This window comes from Hoplias malabaricus, chromosome 6, assembly GCF_029633855.1.
Source record: "Hoplias malabaricus isolate fHopMal1 chromosome 6, fHopMal1.hap1, whole genome shotgun sequence".
Classification (NCBI taxonomy): domain Eukaryota; kingdom Metazoa; phylum Chordata; class Actinopteri; order Characiformes; family Erythrinidae; genus Hoplias; species Hoplias malabaricus.
The window spans coordinates 30,029,086-30,054,233 of NC_089805.1; the positions used below are offsets into that span (position 1 = coordinate 30,029,086).

At 39.3% G+C, this 25,148-nt stretch overlaps 1 protein-coding gene across 1 annotated transcript in view; it reads left to right on the forward strand.

Moving 5' to 3' along the window:
- Positions 1–25,148, forward strand: part of eif3hb (eukaryotic translation initiation factor 3, subunit H, b) — a 63,773-nt gene that overhangs the window by 37,968 nt on the left and 657 nt on the right. Inside the window, exons 3-7 of the mRNA XM_066674992.1 lie at positions 3,345–3,512; positions 7,668–7,767; positions 8,898–9,047; positions 19,982–20,102; positions 22,735–22,867. Coding sequence (XP_066531089.1) covers positions 3,345–3,512; positions 7,668–7,767; positions 8,898–9,047; positions 19,982–20,102; positions 22,735–22,867 — 672 coding nt within the window. The remainder of the gene's footprint in view (positions 1–3,344; positions 3,513–7,667; positions 7,768–8,897; positions 9,048–19,981; positions 20,103–22,734; positions 22,868–25,148) is intronic.

Here is a 25,148-nt window from a genome sequence, read left to right on the forward strand (position 1 = left end):
AGCAAATGCAGAATGACTTGACACCTAAAGTTGAGCCTAATATTTCTTCTTTATGGTCTTTTCGCCATCTCGGCTTACTCATTTGGAGCTAGGGCCTCGTTGAGGTTGCGTTGGACGCTAGTTATAAAAAGCACTCTGAGTACAATGGAATGGAATTCAATTGAATTAGTAAAGTGTAGGAATGATATTCTGTTTCTATGATTTTTAAGAAATAAATTAACACAATGTTTTACCATCCCCAGTGGTAGGTCTGTGCGAATGGAAATGTGAGATGTCACCTGTAACCGAGGAGGCAAGAAGCCTCTATGATCAAGCACTTTTCTCCTAAACACAGAGCAGCATTCCTGTCAGAACTTTTCTTTTAGGCTATCAAAGGTTGTTTTTGCCAATTCACATGTCAAGTTCCATCTGACCTGCAGAAGTGATGGAAGTCAACAGCGGTATCCTGACTTTCAATTACTTTATGTAAAACCACACAGTACCCAAGTAGCCCATTTGAAATTTGTGACGTTTTGACACTTGTTGGTGTGAGAGATCAGATTGAATGCATGCCAGTGGCATTTGTCTTTCGATTCTGCTTTTAAGTGTTTCTTTTTCCTTCTTTTCCCTTAAACCATCACATTTTAAAGTGTCCACATTACAAGTTAAAATGTAGAGAGAGGCCTCAGATCGTATTTGTAATTTTGTACAGAAATGCCCACTTTCTTTCATGCTCTGATCTGGTGGGTTTGCCCCTACATTTATATTTCTGCTGGGTGGTGTTTTTGCTCGCCAAAAAAGCCGTTAATTACAGGACAGCATCGGTAAGACTCTCATTATCTTGTTTTTTGTGTTGTTGTTTCAAATGCTTTAGTGGGTTTGGGGTTGGAGTTGTTTGTTCCTTTTTTTTTTTTTCCTCCTTCCTCTTTCCTCAACCTTATTTATTTATTTATTTTCTTCATTTTAGTTTTAGTGCATTTTGTCCAGCCGAGAAAAATCCAACTTGCGGTTAAAATCTGTGCTGCATTTTTTAGTGTATGCTCCCCAGTGTTGCTTTTGAACTCAGCATGTATTCTCTCTGAAAGCCACATTGTTTTCCATTTTGCAGACCCGGCTCTGCAATGATTTCCCTTAAAGTTAAGCGTTAGACTGGGCTGAGCTGTGAGAGTGCCTCAGAGAATGGATGAGCTCTCAGCTTCGTGATTCTTCCTCACCAGATTGGATCTGCCATCATTTTTTTTAAAGATACCCGAGGCCTACTCTCGCAAGTGTCTGCAGCTGTTTTCTCTTCGGGTTTTGTAAAAAATAAAGTACCTCCAGAAACGAGGTGTTTTGCTGTCGTCAGTAAAATGAAACCATGAGTAGAGTGGCTTCTGGAATGAAGACAGACTCTCCAGTACGACTTCTGCTTGACATGCAAATTGTAATTTCAGCACTGATATTACTCTCCCATCACACATTGCTGCTGAGCTGGAACTGTCAGGGAAAGGACATTCAGGGACTTGTGAATTCCAGCTGAGTTTACAGGAGGGGGCATCTCTCTCTCTCTCTCTCTCTCTCTCTCTCTCTCTCTCTCTCTCTGTGTGGATGGTATGGTGGCTGTCTGCAAGGACGTTTGTGGTAGTGTTGTCAGCGCTAGAGTAAAGCGTAACGTCTGAAAGTGGGATGAGACCACACTCTTAAAATACCCGTCCTATTCTGAGTGCATACACACATTCTGCAGTATTAACTCAACTGTGATACACACTCACACAAATGTGTACTAGTGAGCACATGTACACTTCACCCGACTAGATCTTTTAGATAAAGCTAAATTTGAAACCTGACACTCACAGGTGTTACCAGACAAATATCACAACCAGAAGAATTTTAAAATGCTTTAAATATGCTTAGTTTTAATGAAAAATACTAGAATAGTATTTTTATTTCCTTAAACATTATTTATTTTCAGGAACCTTTGTTGTAGTTGGAGGTTTTAACAACCAAAGCTTATTAAATATCCATTGACGTTTGATTTATAGTGATGTCACTGCCTTTCATGTCAGAAGAGCAAGCCCATCCTTCATGATGCTACAGAATGAAGGCTTCTGTTAGTTAACATAAATAAATTGGGAAGTTGGTATTCTCCTCTAAACGTGTTGAGCTGTTGGCCCAATGTCACATAAGGGGCATGAACTAGATTTTACTTTTTTTCAATCTCTAGCACTGCAATGGGTGGGGGACATCAGTTTTCAGGCTACAGTTTGGGAGAAAAGAACACAATTATCAATAGAAAACCAACCCATGCCTGATGTACAGAAAAAAAAAACCTGATGCTACATTAAAACCTAATTTGTTTGTATCACTGGATTGAGTAGCAGAAGGCTACAATATGCAATATCCAAGCATGTAAGCAATAATCTTCAACCTGGTCTTGCATATGCTTTACACTGACATCTAGGGTGTCTGATACACAAACGCACACACGATCCACGGTGATAATTGTATACAGATGGTCAAAGTTTCACACTTTCACACTGCACCTGCCCTCGGAAGCTCACTAGTCTCTCCCCGACATTCTGCCTTATTTCTGACTGTCTCTCTCTCACACACACACACACACACACACACACACACACACATATATATATATATATATATATATATATATATATATATATATATATATATATATATATATATACACACAAAATAAAAACAAAACAAAACCATGGCACTCTTCTGTCAGACTCTAAATCTGCAACTAAGCTCAGCTGCTGTGGGGCAGTAATGGTGATGAAGCAAATCAAAGCTGTCCTCAAAAGTCTCTCTCTCTCAGTCCTTTCTGGAGTGACCTTGAGAAAAGCATCTTGCATCCAACTACATTCCGGGAATTACAGTGGCTGCCCAGTGCTGCACAAGTGTGCTCACTGCCCCTGGTGTGTGCGCTAAAATAAATGTTCACTACTGTGCATATCTGTTCATTGGGGAAGTTGAGGTTCCACATTTAACCAGTCCATGGCAAAAGGTATTAAAAAATATCACTTGAATGAACCGGTATGAACGAAGCTAGAACATTTAAGATCAATAATAACAGATAAGATCAAAAACACACAGATATGGAACACCAGCCTAATGTTTGAGGTTATTTTTTTGGGGAAGACGCGCTCTCACTTTAATAGGATCAAAACATGAAGACATGGTTTTTGAATAACGTGCATTATATTTCTTCAGTGTCACTGAGATCATCTCCATTTCATGAAATTTATTTAAAATATTTATAAAATATTGTTTGATACTGTAGATTGAATCTAGAAACTAATTTTCTCTCTCTCTCTCTCTCTCTCTCTCTCTCTCTCTCTCTCCCTCTCACTCTCTCAAAACAGTTCAATATCAGATGGAGATGATGAGGAGTCTTCGTCATGTCAACATTGATCATCTGCATGTTGGCTGGTATCAGTCCACCTTCTACGGTTCTTTTGTGAGCCGAGCTCTGCTGGACTCTCAGTTTAGTTACCAGCACGCCATCGAGGAGTCTGTGGTGCTCATTTATGGTACAGTCTCCAATACCCTTGTTTTCAACCTTCTATCTTCTAACTTCGTCTTTTGTACTTTACCAGAAATAATGAGAACCGTCCAGCTCTGGGTTTGTCTTTGTCTTGCTTTGCTCACTCTTCCATTGCTAATGTTCTCTCCCTATCTCCCTGTCTCTATTCTCCATGCACCAGCTGGCTAGGAGCACTCTGTCTGTGCTATCACATCCCTCGTTTGGCTTTGGCTTTCCTCACTTTTCTCACTCGCTCTGTCTATTTGTCTCTCACTCACACACTCACCCAGGCATGGTTTTTCCATCCTTTAAGTTCTACCATTGTTTTTTTTTTCTCTCTCAGACTCTCACACCATTCTCTCGTCTCTATCTCTACTTCTCTCTGGAGAAGCATGCTCATGGTTATTCTCTCTCTCTCTCTCTCTCTCTCTCTCTCTCTGCGCTGTGGACAGCTGTCCCCCCCTTGTATAAATAAAGGCTTGGTGTGCGTAGCGGGCCGGCAGCAGCTCCGTCTAGACAGGGTTTCCTCCTCTGTGTTTGTTTTGCCTGCTATCGGAGTGCTGATGTGGACCTTTAGGAATGCTGGAGGGCTTTGGCTGACTGGACACCCCGCAACACCCCCAGCTCCTTCTGTACCAGTCTATCCAATATAGCACACCACCGATCTACACCAGATGGCATTGTGTTGATGGCTGGGGTGGGTTAAAAAGTGAAGAGCAGGGTGTTTAGCTGCTTTTATGACAGACCTGCCTACACATTCTCACCCAGCTGAGCCTACCCCAGCCAAACAGGCTCTCTGATTACAGCAACTGATTGAATGGAGGGTCTGCAGACGGGGAGGTCTGTTAGTATGGTCAGTTGCCAGGGCTTTTGCTTTTGGGTGGGTGGGGGGGTCCAAGCATAAAACCCCAAGTGTTCTCAACGCCCACCCTCTTGGTCCACTTGCTGTAAGTACGTTTCCTCAGTCGTTCCACTCACGCCAGATGTGGCTCCCTATCAGAACACCGACTCTTTCTCCAGAAGGCAGACCTACATCACAAATCTAGATCAGACACCTAGCAGCTGCCAAAGTCCCCACACAACACCCCACACCCACTCTATGCTGACAATAGGACCATTCATACCGGCTGAGGGTGCCCTGAATAAAGTGCAAACTGGCATGAAGACTGAAGACCTGTGTGAATGACAAGCTATAAGTTAATTTCTGATACAAATTATTACATGTGGTTTGATGGAATAATATATCAAACCACATGTTTGGAATAAATTCCATAACAGGATTAAAAAAAAAAAATATATATATATATATATTAATAACTGATGTTGAAAATATGAGACACCGCACACATAATGACAAGTATCACTTTTTTTGTGTGTGCTTGATCATTGTTAGTCCTCAAAGCCTCACACTACAGTCCGCCCTAAATGAAACACTGCACACTGTCAGATTGCTCATGCCCAACACACAGCTCTGGTCCTCAAAAAAAAAAAAACCTTGTGAGCTGCTACATCACAAGAGCAGGAGGTTCTCGCAAACTAGATGTAAACAAACACTGCGGATGGCGGTGAGACCATAACCCTTTCTCAGCTCTTGTTGATTTATGGTTTTTCAGACATGACGTTAAATATTGAACATTTCATATCTCTGATTCACAGTCTGTGTGGCCTCGACTGTCCTTTGAGAAGAGCAGAAAAATTGGATTATGGAATCCCCCATACTACAAGATGATCTGGGAAAATAATTCTTTAGGATCACCCTAAAATCGGGAGACCTATTTCAATTGTCAGGAGAAGTAAATTAGCCTCAACACCAGCTTGATTATCCTGTAGTGTGGGCCAGGCATTACCAGCTTGTAATTGTAATGCTTGTTTGTTTTGTTGGGTTGAGTGAACAGTTAGTTTTCTTCTCCTTTCCTGTTTAGAGAGTCGAAAGTGCACATGGCTGCATAATGTGCTGAAATTGCATGTAGATGTTTAAGCCTCTGCTACCTAAAATACCAGACTGAAGAACAGAATTGCATAATGATTGTCAGATATGTTTTGTCTGTATACTTAATATTGTAAATAAATTAAGAGTCAAACATGGGTTCAATAAAGCATGTAAATATAAGAAGTCTATAAGCTAATTCACTTAAAGACTTAACGAATACACAAAGCAGTGAGTTTATTCTTGGTCCAAGACAAACCAAATCAGATTAAAACCTATGTACCAAAATGTTTTATCTGCTTCTCACCTCAGCCAGCTGCGACAGGAAGATATTTCATAGTCATTTCATAGATTGTACAGCAATTCACCTCAGCATTTAGGATTGAATATTTTTGCAGGATATCTTTTATCTTGGTGTTTGATTTATGTCTTTTTTTGAGTGTTACATTTCTGACACTTCAGTAATTCATTTGAAGCTCAGGTTCTTATAACTTTAAGCATCAATACCTATGCCCTTTACAGCACTATAGTCTATCTCCTCCTCTTATGCCTGCACACTATTTTTTATGGGTCAGGTCAGGGTGTGTCTGTCTTTTATAGCTAAGATGTCATATGGGCAGTGATTGGCAGGTTGATTTGGGAAATTTTGAGTGGATGACTCTGAAGCCATGAAGTGTCCCTGGCCTGTCTGAGGTCCTGATTGCTGTGTATTCTCACATCAATAATAGGAGCCTGCACATGGATTAAACCTGCAGCCTGGTTGTCTGCTCCTCATGGTTTACTTCTGTGCCTCACTTTGTTTGGTCTAGGTTCAGCGTTTATTTTTGTAGCATGACTCTGTTCTGTCTGTCCCTTGTTGTGTATAGAAGGACTGACTGGACCTGGTTGTTATGGATACTGGGTAAAAGTAATGAGAGAGCATTATTTTATTGGTCACGAACACTCACATCCTCTAAATTCTCTTAATGTTGTTTCTTCTCTTAAGCTTCATCCATTGTTTTGTGTTTATTCGTTTAGGATTTGCTCTGCAAAAATGAGAGGACGGCCTGTTTATTTTCCCATAGCACTCTTGAGCACTACTTTAATTTTTTAGTATTCCTAAACAGAAGCAGCTGAGAAGTCATTTAATTGACTGCTTCCTTGATTGACACAATGCAGGAAAATGCGGGCAGAATTGTGCTGGAAATTTGCAAATCATCATTTTGGCTGTCAAAATATACAGGTGACTGACAGTCTATAGCAAGCCTCAATGGAACACTAATAAAGCCATTCTGACACAGATTGTCCACATGGTGACAGTGGGTTTAATACTGTATGACTAGCTTATAAATCTCCTCCCAATAAAAATTAACATCAGTCAGCATGTTTGAAGGCTTTATAACGTAGAAGTTAAATTTTGTACAGTTTAGGCAAATAGCTTTTTAGTTACTTTTTTTGTTGTGCATTTCGATACTTTGTACAGCTGAACTGATCTATTGAAACAGGGCTTTGCTGTTAGTCATGAATACTGACCTTGTTTATGTTCACAAATATTAGGCAAATAATATAAAGGACATAAATGATCAATTCTGTTGCAATTACACCACTTTTTTCAGATAACGAGATTAAAACTTTAACATCTGCTGTTGTTGACACAGATCTCATAGATATGTTTGTCATCTTCCTGTTGACAGTACCTCATACATTCTCTGTAGGATTCAGGCCAGCAAACCATTTGGTAATAGTATGGGTACTATGAGCAGGTGCTAAGTCCTGGTAGAAAAAAGAAAGTAGCATCTCCATAAAGCTTGTCAACAGATGGAAGCCTGAAGTGCTGTAAAATCTCCTGGTAGATGGTTGCTCTGACTTTGGACTTGATATAACACAGTGGCACAGCAGCAGATGACATGTAATCCCCAAACTATGACGTACTGTGGAAACTGCACAGTGGACACACTGGCATCTGTGCCTCTCTTCTCTTCCTCCAGACTTTAGGACCTTCATTTCAAAATGAAATGCGAACTTTACTTTCATCCGAAAGACTTCTTTAAACCACGGAACAACAGTCCAATTATAATTAGCTTTAATATGTTTTGATAGTACATTCTGTGAACAGCCAGGCTTTTTAGCAGTGACCTTCTGTGGCTTGCCCTCCTGGAGGAGGCTGTTTCTTATCATCCTCTGGACAACAGTCAAGTCAGTGAATATCATAACAATCATGTTGTTTTCTCCTCCCCTTTTTTCCCCGCACTGCAGATCCAATTAAGACTGCCCAGGGCTCCCTTTCCCTCAAGGCCTACAGACTGACCCCCAAACTCATGGAGATATGTAAAGAGAAAGACTTCTCTTCAGAAGGGTAGGTCACATCTTAATGCACTCATACAGACGCACTGAGATGTACAGTCATATGTTTGCATACACACTACACACAGCGCTCATCAGCTCCCTAGATCCTTAGCCCTTACTAGCCTCCCTTCTTTGATGTCCTGCCTGCATTCTCTGAATTTGTGCCACTAATTCTGATCAAAACCACATTGTGTTTTGAAGAGCAGCTGAGTGAGTCACCAGCCAATTTTGTGCCGGGAAAGTGTTGCGTTTAACCTCCTACTAATGGACAGATCAGTCCTGGCAGAAACGTGAAAGCATCGTAGTGTTTGATGTCAGTGATCTCTTCATTTATCTCTCTGCTCTCTATATCAAGAGAATTATCTGATTCTCTTATCCCTCAGAAGAGAAACTCAGGTTTATATCTATCTGATTTACATACAAATGATTCTAAAGTGTAAATGATCTTTAATTTAAACATCTTAATTTACACTTCTTCTAAATTAACATGCGCAAACAACATCCCTCAGCATCCAGGAGTGAGGTTCCTTTGAGCAAGAAGCCTAACCCCCAACAGCACCCTGTGTTCTGGGATGGCTACCTGCCTTTCTATGTGTGTGTGTACTTACAGTCCTTCTCTAGTGTGTGTGTTTACTGCTATGCATGGTTAAAAATGGAGGCAGAATTTCATTTCTATTTTGGGCAGCGTTAGGTGTTTTTGTTAATCTCCAGTATTAATCATAATATCAAATTCATGTGATTTATTTTGATTTGGTCTAAACCATGATAAAACATTAATAAACAGACAATATTCTATTCAGCCCTAATTGAATAGCTGTGGTTGACCTGAATAGGGTTGTTTCTTCATGTTGTAACAATGACTCATTCAGTTCAGTGAGGTTTTGGATAAGTTTAATATGTACCATCTCCCCTCAAAAAATAGCCGACAACATTTGCCCCACAAATAATGACCACACACAATCTGCTCAGCCACAACAGATAATAGAAGGCATCCCGTTGCCTTTGGGAACAACAAGGCATATGTTGTATCTGAACTGGCATGAAGTGTTTTGGTTGAAACATTTTCTTTGCAGATCCAATTTTTGAGTAGTTTCTTTGTTTGTCCAAGTCATTGTGTGAGTGTTGTGTTTTTCCCCACAGGCTGAAGAAGGCCAGTGTGGGGCATGAAAACATGTTTGAGGAGGTACCTATTGTCATCAAAAACTCTCATCTCATCAACGTGATGCTGTGGGAGCTGGAGGACAAGTCTACTGTAGCAGACAAACATGAGCTACTCAACCTCTCCAGCAAGTAAGCTTGTCTCAAACACACACCACTTGAACAATGTCATGGCACTTGGTATTCATGAGTGGAGTAAAATGGGATGAACAGTCATACCTTTTTGGTGAAAAGCTATCATATACAGTCTACGTTGGCCTTATCAGTGGGAGATCATTGGTTGCAGCGATGCCTCAATCTTTAGAGACTGAAAGTCCCAAAGTGCACAATTGGCCTTGCTTTGTCTGGGTGGGTAGGATGGCTTTCTCTGCCACTCAGTCATTCAACATGATGCTAGCTGGTGAAGATTTCTGTTAGGTAACATAAAAGATCTGGAAAAGATCTTTGAAATATGTTGTGATAAATATTATCTAAAAGGCTTTTGAAATAATCTAAAAAGGCTTTTAAATGTCTGATGTCTAACACCCCTTCACATCTGAAGAGGGTTTAGTCACGTGCTATGATTTTTCCAAAGAGACAGGATCTTGCAAGGTTAATATATGACTAAATCCTTACGATAATATTGAACATGTTTGACGTACAAAAAAAGACAAGAAATTGGCTGTCCTGACCATGTTACACAAGAAGACACAACTCTGGAAGCTCTCATGATTTATTACAGACATTAGAAATTTGTTGGCACCAATGAAATCGCTTGAAAAGTTGTTTGGTGTAAAGACTTCATTGACCTACTTGAAAGTGAGTTTAAAAAATCCACAAAAATTCAATATATAAAATACCAAACTCAGGACAATTTTGAAAAAAGTATTTTCCTAATGAAATAACTGTTCACATCTAGTGCAGGTTTTAAATAATTATATATTTTCCTATTGGATATGATTACATTACATCATGAGCACTGTCAAAACAGAGCAGTAAAGATAGAAGCCAGTGGTATTGCAGAAAAGGTTGCAAAAGGTAAGGTTGTAGCTGAAATAGAACTTACCTGAGTAGCTTCTAAATGTAAACAAATGCAAAAACAGCATTTCCCCAGACTTATAGGCTTTGGGAAATTCTGGAGAATTGTATCCATTTGACAGTGCGCTAATTTTCATATCATCTCAAAGAAAGAAAAACATAAAGAGAAACAGCAGGATTCTTGGTCTACTCATAAGCTAGAAGTCAATGTTTTCTTAGTTTATGAATTAAGTCTAATTCCTTGGTGTAAAGTGATAGCCTGTTCTTGTCCTCTTCTAAACAGAATGTCACATCAACTGAATAGGCGTCTGAAGTGAGAAAGCATTTGTGGAATGCTTGGCTTAATTTTAGAAGAATTTATTTTAATAGATGAGCATACTCCTTGATTTTCTTGTTCAGCTTCTAGTTTCAACGGAGGAGTCCCAGTGGACCAGGAGATGAACCGGTAAATCAGATGCTATCAATTATTCACATCTATAAGCGTGTACATGGGGTTTTTCTTTTCAATTTAGGAATGCACTCATTGGAAGTTTTCGGTTCACAATTAGCATTTCAGTTTTTTAAATTACACTCTATTCAGCCACGGTTGAGGTGATGCATTTTGGGTAAGAAATATTAATTTTTTGCTGCTTCTTTTTTCATTGTCAAAGGTCCAAGTGGGTTTGAAGGTCTCTCCCAGCAGACTAGAAAGGGAATTTTATCTTTTTAATTTGTCTCTCCTAATTCAGACCTGTCAAATATTTTCCTGGATGAAAGGCACAGCTTTGGCAGCTCTGTTAAGCACTTGAAAGAATACATTGCCAATTACTTGCCCTTCTCTAAGGAAAGGCGTGAGGACACCCACAAAACTAAACACACGTATATACACACACACACAACTTCAACCCCTATGGTCATTTTGATTGTTACTGCCAAATTGGTTAATATTCATTTCATCTGTGCAATTGATCATAAATTAATTAAAACTGTTATGTTTGGCCTCTGCCAGCTTTGAAAGCTTTTAAGCCTTGTTAATTACAAAATGAATTATGTTTAGAAGCATACCCACTGTGTTATAGTGAAACATATCAGGGTACTGCTCATCAGTAGAGGCTTCTATTGAATTGCCAGATATTTTTGTAATTGGACCTGTTGGGAATTTTTTACTTTAAAATAGTTTGCATTGCTAGGCAGAATGGGCAATTCAGGCAGAATTTGTGGAGCACTGGTTGAGGAATATTTGACATTTGAGAAAGTCTTTAAGAATAACAAATGCTAATCAAATGCTACCTCTACACTAGTTGGGTTCACTTCCATGGCCACAGGTGTAAAATCAAGCACCTAGGCATCTGCTTCTACAGACATTTTTGAAAGATTGGGTCGCAGAATCATGTTCTCTGGAGTGACAAGTCATGCTCCTCCATCTGGCAATCCAATGGACGAGTCAGCGTTTGGCAGTTGCCAGGAGAATGGTACTTGTCTGACCTCATTGTGCCAAGTGTAAAGTTTGGTGGAGGGGGGTTAAGGTGTGAGGTTATTTTTCAGGGGTTGGGCTCGGCTCCTTGGTTCCATTGAAAGGAACATTTTTAATGCTTTAGCACAGGGGTGCACCACTCCAGTCCTGGAGGGCCAGTATCCAGTAAAGTTTGGTGATTCCTTTGCTCACACACACACCTGATTCAACTCATCTGTTAATTGACAGGTTTAAGGGTTGTGTTTTAGCAGAGGAATCACCAAACTTTGCTGGACTCCGGCCCTCCAGGACTGGAGTTGTGCACCCCTGCTTTAGCATACCAAGAGATTCTGGACAATTTCATGTTCCCAACTTTGTGGGAACAGTTTGTGGATGGCCCCTCCCTGTTCCAACATAACTATGCATCAGTACACCAAGCAAGATCCATTACAGACACGGATGAGCATGTTTGGTGTGGAAGAACTTGGAAGAACACCTCAAACTGATAGAACACATTTAGGATGAATTAGATTCAGATGTGATGCATTTACTAAATCACTGTTTTATCCCATTATGTCCATACGACCGGAGGGTTTGTGCTTTTTTCCACGTTTGAACTTTTTGTTCATGTTAAAGTGAACTTATTCGTGTTGGTTCGTTTTAACCCTTATTGTGTTTTTTTTTGGGTAGGCGAGAAAACAGCAATTGCATTCGGCTGCGGACCAAAACAACCCAGACGAGACAGTTGATAGCTGGTGGTCTCAGTCCATTCCCACACAATCTCTAGAGCAGTTCTTTTGTTGTAAGAACCTAGATCCATCCTCGTTCTGACCCAGCTCAACACATTTGAGCTATGTACCTCTAGCCAGCTGTTTTTAATATTGGACGTAAATATAGAACTGGTTAAAGTTTAGCCCCAACCAAAAAATTGTAGAATAGAAATATGTTTGTGTCCAGAACTAAGGACCACCACCTTTTGTTTACTACTTTGCACCTGCCCTGGACAGGTCTGGGCAACCAGCACAGAGAACATACTTATGTGGATTAATGTGATGTATTTTGGTGTGCTTGTATTTTTCCTGTGTTAAAACAAACCAAGGGGAAATCACTCCACGTTTACAAACTCTAACTGATTCAGACTAGTGCAAACAAACCACAGGTGTGAAAAAGCCCCAAATTAATATAAACTTGTTTCTCATTTGCTGTCTGGAATATTTCCAGTTTTCTATAGCTGCAGTTTGGCAGCTACAGTCTGGCTGGGGATTTTTGTTCAGTGAATATTAGACTTTAGGTGGCTGCAGTAGTCTTTCAGTGCTTTATAAATGGCTCTATCGCCTAACCAATAGATGCAGGTTCTACACTGCCCTCTGGTGGAATATAGAATTGATCACATGCTACTTATAGAAAACAAGCTAACAAAATTTTCAAATAACTTCTTTGCTGAGTATTGGATAAAATATTTGATAGGTTTATGTGAAAATATGCATTGCATATATGCTAGATATTTTGTAGTAAAGCTGAAAAACTTTTGATTTATAACCACATGTTTAACTCTGAGGAATATGATTTTGACAAAATCCTGCCACAAAAAAATTGATTAAGCTTTTAGGGATTGCATTGCATCTATTTCACAATAACTCTTAGGTTGCTTTAAATGTATTCAAAAGTCTTGTACCTATTGCCTCTACTGTAATGAGAATTGAGTTTCTCTGTAAAAGAGCAAAATCACCTAAAACCAGATTTGTTTTTTTTTTGTATTTCTTTGTCTTGATTATTGTAAAGTTAAAGGGTCGATTATAGAGGATGTTTTTGAAACATTGCTGGATTTACTCTTTATTTATTTATAAAAAGTAATTGTTCTCTGAATTCTAGTTGCATTTAATTACATACATATAATTTTGTAAAAATAGTTTCCACTATCTGTGCCACTGTTTGTGTTGGCATAGCCATGAATCCTATATACTCTGTTAATCACAAGAGGACATTTTCACAGAAGGTACAACATTCTGAGTGTAAGACGGACATGAGCAGTGTCTTGCAGCCAGTGAATGAGCACCCACTCCCTTTTTCTCTCCCTCTCTGCCTGTCTATCTTTGGCTCTGCTGTCTCTCTGTCTAATGACGGCAATACTGAAAAAGCACACAGACATGGCAGATTTATCAGTGGCTTTGCTTTGCGTTCCCCCCCCCCCTTCCTCCCTTCTCTCCACATCTGTTTAAGTTATCTCTTTGCAGTCTACTGTTACCCTAGAAACCAAAGCAAACACTAGACCAATGCAGCTCAACCAGTACAATACCTCCCTGTCTTTCTCTCTTGCTCTTTTTTTCTTTTCCCTCCCTCCTTTCCTCCCTCCCTCCCTTTGCCCTCCTTCCCTCTCTCCATCTCTCCCTCCCTTCTTCCCAGAGGGTTCACATCGAATCAGCTCTCTTCATCTGGGGGCTAAATTGAATTCCCTTTTTTTCAGCCATGAATGAAAAAAGAATTATGAGTTTTACAGTGTGTTGAAGTAGGGGGTGGTGGTGAAGTGGGTAATGCTAGGAGAATCTGTAAGCCTGGCTTGACTGGGGAAAAAAATGTAGTGTTCAAATGTAGCCTCAATTTTAAATGAGCTCACCTCTCTGGAGGGGCCCACCACTTACCTCCTGTAGCCCAGCGTTCCCTGTCTTTTTTCCTCTCCTCAGTTCCACTATCCCCGATATGTTCTGGGCACCTTCCATCGTCTTCCTCGTGTGTTATCATGCGTGTGTGCATGCTCCTTAGATAAGCATTTTCAGGACAGTCCCTAATCCAGCATTCTGTGGAAGCTCAGAGTTTTAATAGTGTTTCTCTTCTGACATTGAGTATTGTATTCTGTCTGAGAACCTTTTTGGATTATGTAAAACACAGCCAGCTTTTGTCTTGTGTTGGAGATGGAAATGCTTTGAAATCATATAGAACAATCAAAAACACTTTCTTTCATATGGTGTTATCAATCGAGATGGAACAATGGCAGAGCTAAAAATTTTTTTTTTTGCCTTGAATGTCTCTCATTTTTATTCATTATTTGAAAATTATCCTTAAAGCTCTGCTTAAATATTGCCATTTTGGGGACCCCGAATGACAGAGCCCTCTAACTGCTGGTTCGATTGTTGAAGATCAGACTGATTCCTGCTGTTCTCACAGCTCTGCTTAATTTGGAGTCAGTTGGAACATAATCTGTCTGGCTAAGCATCTGTTAGCTGACTTGTTAAAAATTAGCATTTACTTTTCTTCCCAGTGTTTCAGTTAACACAGTGGGAGCACCTTTTAGCCTTCACCCTTACAGCTGGCAGGCATTAGGCGAGTACTACGTAGCAAGTAGAATGGGAAAATATTTAAATTTTTTGGGTTAAGCCACTCATTGAGGTTAGTTTTAACACAATATACACTTCATACACTCAGCAGTTTAGAGTCCAATTACATTTTAATAAATTTTTTTTAATTTTATTAAAATTCTCAGGCTGTTTCCTCACCTTTTGTTAGCTCTCCAGTCTGTCTGTGTTTACGAAGCCCCAGTATCTGTAAATGGGTATAAAACCTTTTTATATCGATCTATTTTTGCTGAAGATGCAACTGACTCTATTTTCGGAAGATCACTAACTGAATGAAAGTAAACACAGACCTAACGTGCTACAAAACTAAACAACTCCAGTTACTTGTGCTGTTTGTTAAACTTTAGCCACGTACAAACAGTCATTGTTTTCCCCTCAGACATAGCATACTACCTTAAAATACGTAGAGCTTCTGAACGCAAACAAATGCGAGAGCAGTGTTTCAACACAATCGTTGATGTTGCCTTTAATGCATCTCTTGTTCAGGAAACCAATTTAGTAATCAAGTACTAGGACATATATATTTGAATAGTTACACCCATCTTTATTCTGAGACCACTAATGTTCCATAACTCTCTAGGTCAGAGGTATTGATTCTAATAGGAGGGTTCAAGTCCCTGATTTAATCTTTACCAAAGGCTCAGAGTGATGTGTTAAATGGAATATTTCTTGTGCAGGTGGCTCAGATGGTTATTCTAACCTAAAATTCAACCAGATGCTTATACAACACTGTTGCTCTGGTACAGTGCAGGTTTTCCTGTAGCTCTTGACATGTTATTCTGTTTTCCTCTCTGAAAACACTGAGATGTGTACCATGTATTTTTCTCATTATACAGGGAGTTTGGAGGAGAGAAAACACAACCAGGAGCTGATCACACTGTGCCTTTTTCTGTGTCCTGTGCTAAAATTTGTCACCTCTGAATAATTGCTGCCCCAATTGCTTGTGCCCCCTTCTTGTCCAAGTGCTTGTCTGTGGCTCTCTATTGTACTGCTGTGTGTGTCAAAGGTTAAGTCACAATTTGCTGCAAGGTTTTTGGGCTTGTGTGTGCGTTTGTGTATTTGATCTGAATGGCAGGGTTAAGGCTGTCATCTGTGCTGCAAGATGACCTAAACCTTCCACCAGTCAAGCACCAAAATAGAACAAGTCTAAATGAGTCACCTTTTTCCGGTATTTCAGATTTTATTGGGACACCATGCTTTTGCGTCATCCAGTCCCTTCACTTACGGTAATGGAACAAGTATAATGCCCAAATTTTATTTTCAGAAGTTTATAAGAAACAGTTTTTCAGGATGATCATGCTGTTCTTCTGTCCTAATGTCTGAGCGAGTTTAACTCAGACAAGTATAGGGTTATCTGGCCCCTGAGGGTACATGGTGTACATGTATTAAGTGAGTCCTGTGAATTAACTTGCCCAATGAATGGCCAACGTAAACATAAATGTTTATGTATGCAGTATTTTCTTAATTACAAGGAGGTTATTGTTGAGAAAGAGTAGGCTCATTGTTTTTCAATCAATATTTCAATATGAAGAGATCAATTTCCAGTCGTTCAGATATAGCTACCTGGCAGCTACCTAGTAAATTGCATGGAAAATTAAACCTTATGCCAATGAAGAAATTAATTGTGATTTAAATCACAGTAACAATACTGAACAAAAAATGCAATTGGATATTTGTACCACTTTAAAATAAGACTACACATTTAAAGGTTTATAAATGGCTTAAAAATGTATTTAATGGTTATCAATTAGGTTAGTTTATTAAAGGTTATTAATAATTATTTGTAGCACAGGTTAGAAAGGGCAACAGTGACCTTTTTTATCTAATCGTGAAAGTCTCATAAATAACTGAAAATGTCAAAGTAAATAGATGTACATTGTAGATGGATGTGGGTTCACTATTTGGCAAGCAAAGTGCAGCAGTGACCTATGTTATAAATTATTATGAATTACTTTTAATGCAATTAATAAACAGATGCTACACCATTTATAGTTCTTTATTAGTGTAGTCCTATTCTAAAATAGATACCTGGATATTCTACCTGGATATTTTGCCCTAATCGTTCCCTGTGTACAGTTCTTCAAAACATGCATAGTTCCCACTTGGTGTTAACATGCACCTTGGACAATCCGATCAGAAGGGACTGCTTAAACACATAGCTATTTACAAATGGAATTTTGAATGAGCCTGGAGTGCCATAAGGTTTCAAAATCATAGAGGCTAAAAGAAGTACAGTACACTAACATCACTCCGCTGTGTTAGATTTTCTTTTTTGGAGACAGAAATATACATTAATCCATGCTCATGTTCATGCTAAATTAATGATCAGTTTTATCAGGCAAGTTGGTAGCAGAGAAGACATTAAAATGTGCAGGGCATTGGGCCTTCAGGCTACATTTTACGTCCAGTGGTCTGTAGTGTTGTTCTAAAGAAGTGTAGTGAGAAATTTGTTATTTGCATTCTCCTAGACAGACAGCCAAATCTGTGACTGGAAAATTAAGCAAAGGTGTAGATTCTGCATCAGAAGTGAGTTTGCTTTAGTTTAGTTGTATTACTGATTTGCAGAGATATGAAAAATATGATGCAGAATGGATACATATATGCACCTCAATACAGAGTGTAAATTTATGTGCATCATCTCTGTGTACTATAGGGTTGTGTATGTGTGTGTAATCCAGATAGTGTTGGAGAACAAAGTTCTGCAAGCTCATTGGAGGCTGAATAATGAGGTGCATGGTAAAAGATGGAGGTCATATCGGGATCCCTGCCCTCATTCATCAGAGCTGGCGCGCCACGACAGAAAGCCTCTTCTGAAACATTAAAAACTCCTTCCAGGGCCACACACAGGCACACACACACAAACACACTTGCACACAGATTCTTGCTTGCTTTTTTGCCAAACCTGCAGAGCCAGCAAACTCTATAATTTGCCCAGTAGGGGTAGTTAAAAGGAAAATCAGTGTGTATATATATATATTTTTCCTCCTGCCCTGCCTCCAGATTACATGCATCTTTCAATAGGTGTCTCTCTTCAGTGTTGAACATTCCACTTTATGTTCCCTGATAGAATAGTGTGAAGTGTGTTTTGGTTGAATACTCCAAGTTATTAGTCTCTTTATTTTGGATGTTCAGCCTTGTTAAAATTGCTTAGTGTGTAGTCCGGTTGGGCTAGAATTGTAGAAGAACCTACTGCTGAGATGTCAGTGTTTTATACTTTGAATCAATAATATTTCGTGCCCTTTAAGCTTCTTTTTCTGTAACACCACTGAAGGCTATGTGATACATTTAACCTACAAAGGCCTTATAAAGACTGATTTCAACAAATGTATTTTGCAATACAGCTGTCCTTAAGTAACATGATGAGAGAATGAACAACGGCTTTATGGGCACTGATTGTTGGAATAAGTCGTAATAAACATTTATAGAGATCAGTTATTTGTCTCCGGAATAATGGACAGTTGGTGTGATGTAATCTTAAGAAAGATGTTTTGCTTTTTTCTGGCCGTACTTTTAACTCTCAGGGTTCTCTGATCACACCAGTGTTTTCAAATTTTGTGACCGGTTAAAGATGAGCTGCATGAAAACAAATTCTCACACAACATTGCATTACATTTCTGTAGAAAGCACAGGCTTTGTGCTCTATGTTCATTATTATTTTATGCAGAAAGACAAAATACAAATGGAGATATAGTAATTTAAATGTGATTTAAAAAAAACAAAACAAAAAAAAAAACATAAAACATTAAAACGTTGGCTAAACTGCACAAAAAGGGATAGGACAGACCCTGGGTTTATGGGTTTATTTTAATATCTTTATAAACAAATGGGTTTGGAGATGGGGTCTGCTGGTGAGCAATCTATTGATTTTTCCTATACCGTTGAATTCAGTAAGGGGTTGGGGAAAGGCAAACTAGAGAGTAAGAGACAGGAGAGTGAGATTGACAGCTGGGAAAGAAAAAAAATACAGTAACAAACATTGGCATTAAACATTATTTAATGTCTTATATAAAAGCAAAAAATGGTATAAAAGTATATAAAAAAAATGGGCAACTGCAAAATGAAACTCAAGTGTGTTTTCAAATTAAAATGCACAGTTTACAACATTTGCTCATAGTATATCGATCTTCCCAATGAAGCTGTCAGTTGTGTTCAGATCAGGTGTATTTCATTTTTGGACAATATTTCCACTCTCTGAAATTATAGACAGAAAATCTAATCTAATGTGAATAGCTGCCTAAAGTGAAGGGTAAAAGCAGTCATTTCTCATTTCAAAATATTCAAACTGAGAAGCTGTTTTGCAGCTTTAGTGGCTTTGCGGTCAGTACACTGATAACTGTTTATTGTCTGCAAAGAAAAGCCATAGTAGCTGCTGTTAACAGGAACCTTCAAGCATGTATGTGTGTGAACTGATTGCTGAAATTTTGTCCTTACCCCCAGGTTGCGTCTCATCGGTCTTCCCAGTGGACTTTGGGAATTTTCCTGGAAGATTAATGGAACATGCTATTGTGGCTAATTGGCTGCTAATGTAGATTAATGCTGTGCTGGATATAAAAGGCCAGGCATGAGTTTAGCAGGGACATGTAGAATCTTGCTGATGAAATTCCCCTATTGCCACTTCAGTACTGATTTTGCTGTCTAGCATTAAATATGGCATCATGAAATTTAATTTGCATATTGCTTGAAATATGCAGCTTTTCTTGTGATGTGTTCTGGATATGATGAATCATTTATTTGTATCCTGCTGAAACTCCACCTACCAGTGTATTTCTGCAGTCATGCAGCTATTTATATGGCTGTATGCGGGAGATTCAAACCTTCTGGGTAAATAGAATATGCTTTGATGATTATTCCCAAAACACATGATATACATACATGCGTCTGAATATTGTGCAATATATGCCTTTTTATTGCTGCTGTGAACATAAGGTTGTAGGCTATGATACTACTGTTATTTGTGAATTTAGTTAATGAATTAGGAGTTGAGTGTAAAAGACAAAACCCCATTTAAAAAAAAAAAAGGACAATTTCTGAAAGGAAACAAGTTGAAATTATACTTGTCCTCTTAGAAGAAGAATGTGGTGTTAGGGTAATGTTCCAGATCCTCATGACCTATATCTGGCCTATGGGCCTCTCTTTGAATAACTTTGAATTGGATAGATAGATACCTGCTGAGTATGGTGGAAAATCTTAAGTAAACGTTATTGTTTTCTTCAAGATATTTATTGTATGAATTAAATAACAATGCTCTGTTTATCCTTTTGCCACAGTTCCCATCTTGAGAAAAGCTTACAGATGTTGATGGACCGAGTGGACGACATGAGCCAAGACATTGTCAAATACAACAACTACAGCCGCAGCCTAAGCAAGCAGCAGCAACAAAAACACCAGGTACTGCCTCTCCTATAGCTCACTGGAGCAGCTTATAGATATTTACGGTTGCTTAGAAATATCTTATGGACTTCAGGTTTGGATCCTGTGGTGCTCATTTCGTAGAATTGGTTCATGTACATTTAGATGTGTTAATTGATGCAAGTCCTCATTTCATGCTACAAGCTTTTCTCCACCTAGCAGTTCCCTTAATAGAACATGGATGCTAATGTTTGGTCTTTAATTTAAACACCAGTTTGCCCTGTTCATGTTTATCCTGTGTGATTATAACATTGTATTAGATGAGAAGTAAACTGAAGTAATCCTGAGTTTATAGGAGTTGCTGTGAAAAGGGAACAAAATGCTGCTTGAGGTTTTTCATTTTGGCAGGCATTTCACTGAGTATTCTTTTGTGTGGAGTGTGGGGAAAGAACTCTAAAATTGCTGAGTCAGGTGTTTTGTTATTTGTCCATTAATTTGTTTGGGTCTGTACTTTTAAAGTTGGCAAAAAAAATCCCCGCATCATTTATCCAGCATAAACCACATAATGAATATTTATCAGATCGGTTGTACTGTGTCTGACCCCTGCTCTGTGTGAGATAGCACTACTAATGGAGTGTGTATTGCTCTTGGAATTACTCCTCTCCATTTTTGACCCTGTATATAGCAACCCCAATAGTTCAGTTCTCCTGAGCTCTATCACGTCACTGTTCTCTTCTCAACCTGTGCAGAATTTGAAGTCACAGAGTTTCTAAACCCAATCACTGGGTCAGAATGAAGGTCTTCCTATCTGCTCTCTTCCATGTTGGAGTCCAAAGCCTAACCAAGCCACCTGCTGTTCCACATGGCTGTCTTTTTTTCACCCTTCTCTCCCTCTCTGTGCTGTCCGAGTTCGCCTGGTACCCTGCCCTTCAGCTACCACTTGCTCTAACACTGCCTGGCAAAATTGAATGTTCTGGCAGGGAAAAACTAATCTTCTCTTGAACATTCGAATGATGCTCTTTGTTGGAGCTTGGCCATGCTGGTTTGATTGAAAATCAATAATTATCACTCGGGTGCTCTTTCCCAGCTGCCAGAATGAAGTGGAGAAGGGGTGGGGGAGTGGAGGGTTAGCTGGGCTGGAATATTTGTTTTTGAGCATGCCATGCATCAGTGGCCCTGTTTCAAAAGCTTGCACTTTATCTTCATGCTAATTCAATTAGCCATCCGCTGTGTGAGGATCCTGGCTGCAGCACATGTTTCTGTGCTGCTGTGGCTGATAAGTAGCAGCACCTCTCTTTTCCCAGTTCTTTGATGCTGGCCCACGCTATGTAGGTGACTCACAGCTATGGAATATGGAGCAGTGCAAGTTTGTGTTAGCATTGGCTCTCATGTTTTCAGGAGAACCATTTGAAGAACTAGGTTTAAGTGTGGAAAAGCTTACAGTGGTGTTTCCTTCACACATGTCCAAGGCTCCAGTGGAGACTAGCAGAGTGTGAAAACTTTCAGGTCAGCTCTATAAATTATAGTTTGAAGTTAATCGATCAAGTTGCAGTGTTTCCAGGCCTTTATTGGAGTGTGGGGATGAAGTCGGAACAGCCTCATCACTGGACTGAGTGTTCTGAGCTCAATTATTGATTGAATCAAATGTACAAATGTCTTCTCAAATCTCTGATATGTGGTTTATTCACAGTGTACAGGATGAGCTTCAAGAACTTGGTTCTTGGTTTTGTATTGGTTTAATTAGGAATGCCACTGTTTATTTTATATATTTGATTATTTTTAAGTTATTATTTTAAGTACCTTATCACACTGTGCTGGACATGGTAGTCCAATATCTAATTTGAAGTTGCCAGCTAAGAGAGGATTACATTCACCGCAGAATTGACAATGTAAAAGAAAATGAATATTTTCAATTTTGAACATGCAGCCACTTTTCCTGACTTGTGTTGGATGTTGCACCTACGTCTGCTCTATGGAAAATGTCAGCTCTATTCATATGACAACACTGATAGTATCATGTTCTTTAAAGTAAAATGAAAAAGGGCTTTTTGACATTTGTCAACACATAGTTATATCATGCTTCTTTAGTGTTACCAGAAGTGAGTGCTTTCGTGTCACTGTATCACTCTTAGTAGTTTAAAGACTTTACACAAGGGTATTTTTTTCATAAATATGGACAGGATTAAAAAACACTGTACATGTTTTGTGCTCTGACACACGATTGACTGCTGAACCATACCCCGATGTCTGGATATATAATAGTTTATAATATTGCCCAACAATAACTACACTATAAATCTTTCTGCATTATGTGAATATATCTTAAAAGGCAGTGGATATATCTGGCATTTCATGAGTACATTTCATTCCTTTCTCTGAAAACCATGTTTTTACTTTCTCTTAGACACCTCACACTCCCTTTTTCTTACTTCCTACAGACTTTTATTCCACCTGTCATCCTTGCCTCCACTCAGACAGAGCATCCGCTCCCTCCTTTCTGTCCTCCATTCATTGTGGCCTGAAAGGTCCACCCTAAAGGTTCTGCCTCTGTGAGAGATAATTGAATCAGCTCAGGCCACCTGTGGGTTAATGACAGAAGCTACAGGTATCAAGTTCACATTAACTGTTTGTATTCTCTCTCTCTCTCTCTCTCTCTCTCTCTCTCTCTCAGTATGTTCAAAGGCGTCAGCAGGAGAATGCTCAGAGGCAGAGTCGAGGGGAGCCACCACTTCCTGAAGAAGATCTAACTAAACTTTTCAAACCTCCTCAAGTTCCCCCACGCATGGATACTCTGCTCATTGCTGGTCAGTGTATGCAACAAGTGTATATTACATTCTTAAAATCAATAGTAGTTAGTAGTAGCCAATTTGAAACTGGAACCATTTTTATAGATCACAGTATGTGAGAGTGCAGTTAGCACAGTTTTTCACTCATAATTTGAGTGCAAAACAAAAGAAGAAAACATCAGTTACAAAGCATGTGTTGATTTATTGAGTATATTTGGGGTGAGGAGAATGTTACGTAATTTTTGGCTTTTATACCCCAATTCTTCTTTAATAAAATGAATTAGAGCTCCAAACATGATTAAATTTTGACTGAAATGCTAAGCTAGTGAACCTCATGTTCAGTGTACAATGTCTTACATCATTCACACTGTTTCAGGTTCATTGGCATTACTGTTGTTTGCATCATCTAGTTCTTTTTATATTTTATTTTTTATTTTTTTTAACATAACTATATGAGGATAGATTTAAGTATTAAGGTCATTAAGGTGCTATGAGAGTGTCATTGATTCCGTTAAAAATGCTGGAAGAGCCCCCTCAGCAAATTGAAGGAAGTATGTTGATCAGGCTGTGAGAACTCAGCCGTGTTAATGATTCATTTCCTTATTTAGTTGGTGTAATCTGGGTTTGTAAAGATTTGGACTGATCCTTTCTCCCCTGCTGAGGAGTTAGGGAGGGAGGGGGTGAGGGGGTGAAGAGTAATTTCTAGTGTACTTTGAAGAGCCCTTGCATTAGATAGACAAAGAGATTTACATTAGTTGTTTTCCTGCTGATTATTTAAGCACTGCGTTACAGATCAGTTGCTGGGAAACCGTCTTCTGCTTTCTAATCAGGCTCGCCATGCTGTGCCCATGAAAAGTGAGGCACGGCAGATGATTTGATGAATTACAGCCACATGGTGTAGGCTTTGTCTAGTTGTTAATCCAAGTAAACCATGTTTCTTACATTATGTAGAAAAATGTGCTCCGCTGTAAATTCACTGGGGCTGTGCTCATAACGAATTGGTGTGAGACACAACTGTAGCTAATAGCATCTGAGATCATGGATCTCTAGAGCTGATTACAGTGTTGTAGGAAAATCTTCATAGCCCCAGTCGGCTGTCACCATTGTGGTGTGACAGTAAAGATTAATGACAGATACTCACGCATACACACTTGCATACCCTTACTCCATCAAAATCAGCTATGACTACTCCTCAGTGCTGGAACCATAGGGGCAATAGAATTCACTTCATCTTCAGCATCTAAGCCTAAAATTAATCCGCCCTAAATGAAGAAACCATTTCTCCCCCTGGTTCATAGAGTACTTTTCTCAAACTCTGTCCCCATTCCCTTTTCTTTGGCGATGTCAGAGAACCACATATGTATGATCCTGAATTATTAAGATTTAGTGTAAGTTCCATTTGCAGTGGAGTGTGTGTCGGTGAGGCTGCTTATTGAGTTGTGAGTAATAAGATTTGGAGCTGTCAGTAAGTACATCTTGTGTGAAGTATTTCCTGGAGCCACCTCAGCTCTGGCTCTTCAGCTGCCTGAAGGTGTTCTTCACAAAAGTTGTAGGGCTACTGATGGTTAGCATTCCATCCATAATGAAAACCATGGATCTAATTTATCAAGTGTTTTAGGCTAAGAGAGCTCATCTAGTGTCAGCTGTGATCATAGGATATTGTTAGCTTGGATTCCTTTCTAATGTGTAAGTTTGATAAATGCTAAAGCCTTTTTCAGAAATTGGTTTCAAAATAGTGTTCAGGTTTTGCAAAGGGCATATGGTCTAAACATCCTTGTATTCAAAATCATGGTACAGCAAATTAGCAAAGAAAAGATGGCTTTATTAGAAACATATTTGAAAAGCTAGGTGAAATAAAGGAGTTTTAGTAGCCAGCATAAAATCATGAGTTCAGCTTTAATATTCAGAAGCCGAAAACAGGTAGGAGCTGGTCCTGGATCAGTTGGACATGTCCGAGCTGTTTGTTTGTGTGTATTGTGTAGCGGAGGGCTAGTGCTGAGGGTGATGGAGTGGCTGTGGGAGCTGTGGAGGGCTGCACTTCATTCTTTGGTCTCTTAAGGGCTTTTAGAAGAACTCTCAGACCTGGCCTGGCAAGAACCGTGCTCTCCTCCAGCCCTGCCAAGCAGAAAGCCAATCACTTAGGAGTGCTGCAGCCAACCCTCAAAACATAATGGAGGACATTAAGATCGAACCGCTCCACCAGGCAGCACTGTCATAACTCCTACCTCTACACCTCACCTGCTGGCTCTAGATCTCTCTCGCTCACTCTGTTTCTTTACACTGTCTGTTCCTCCGTGTT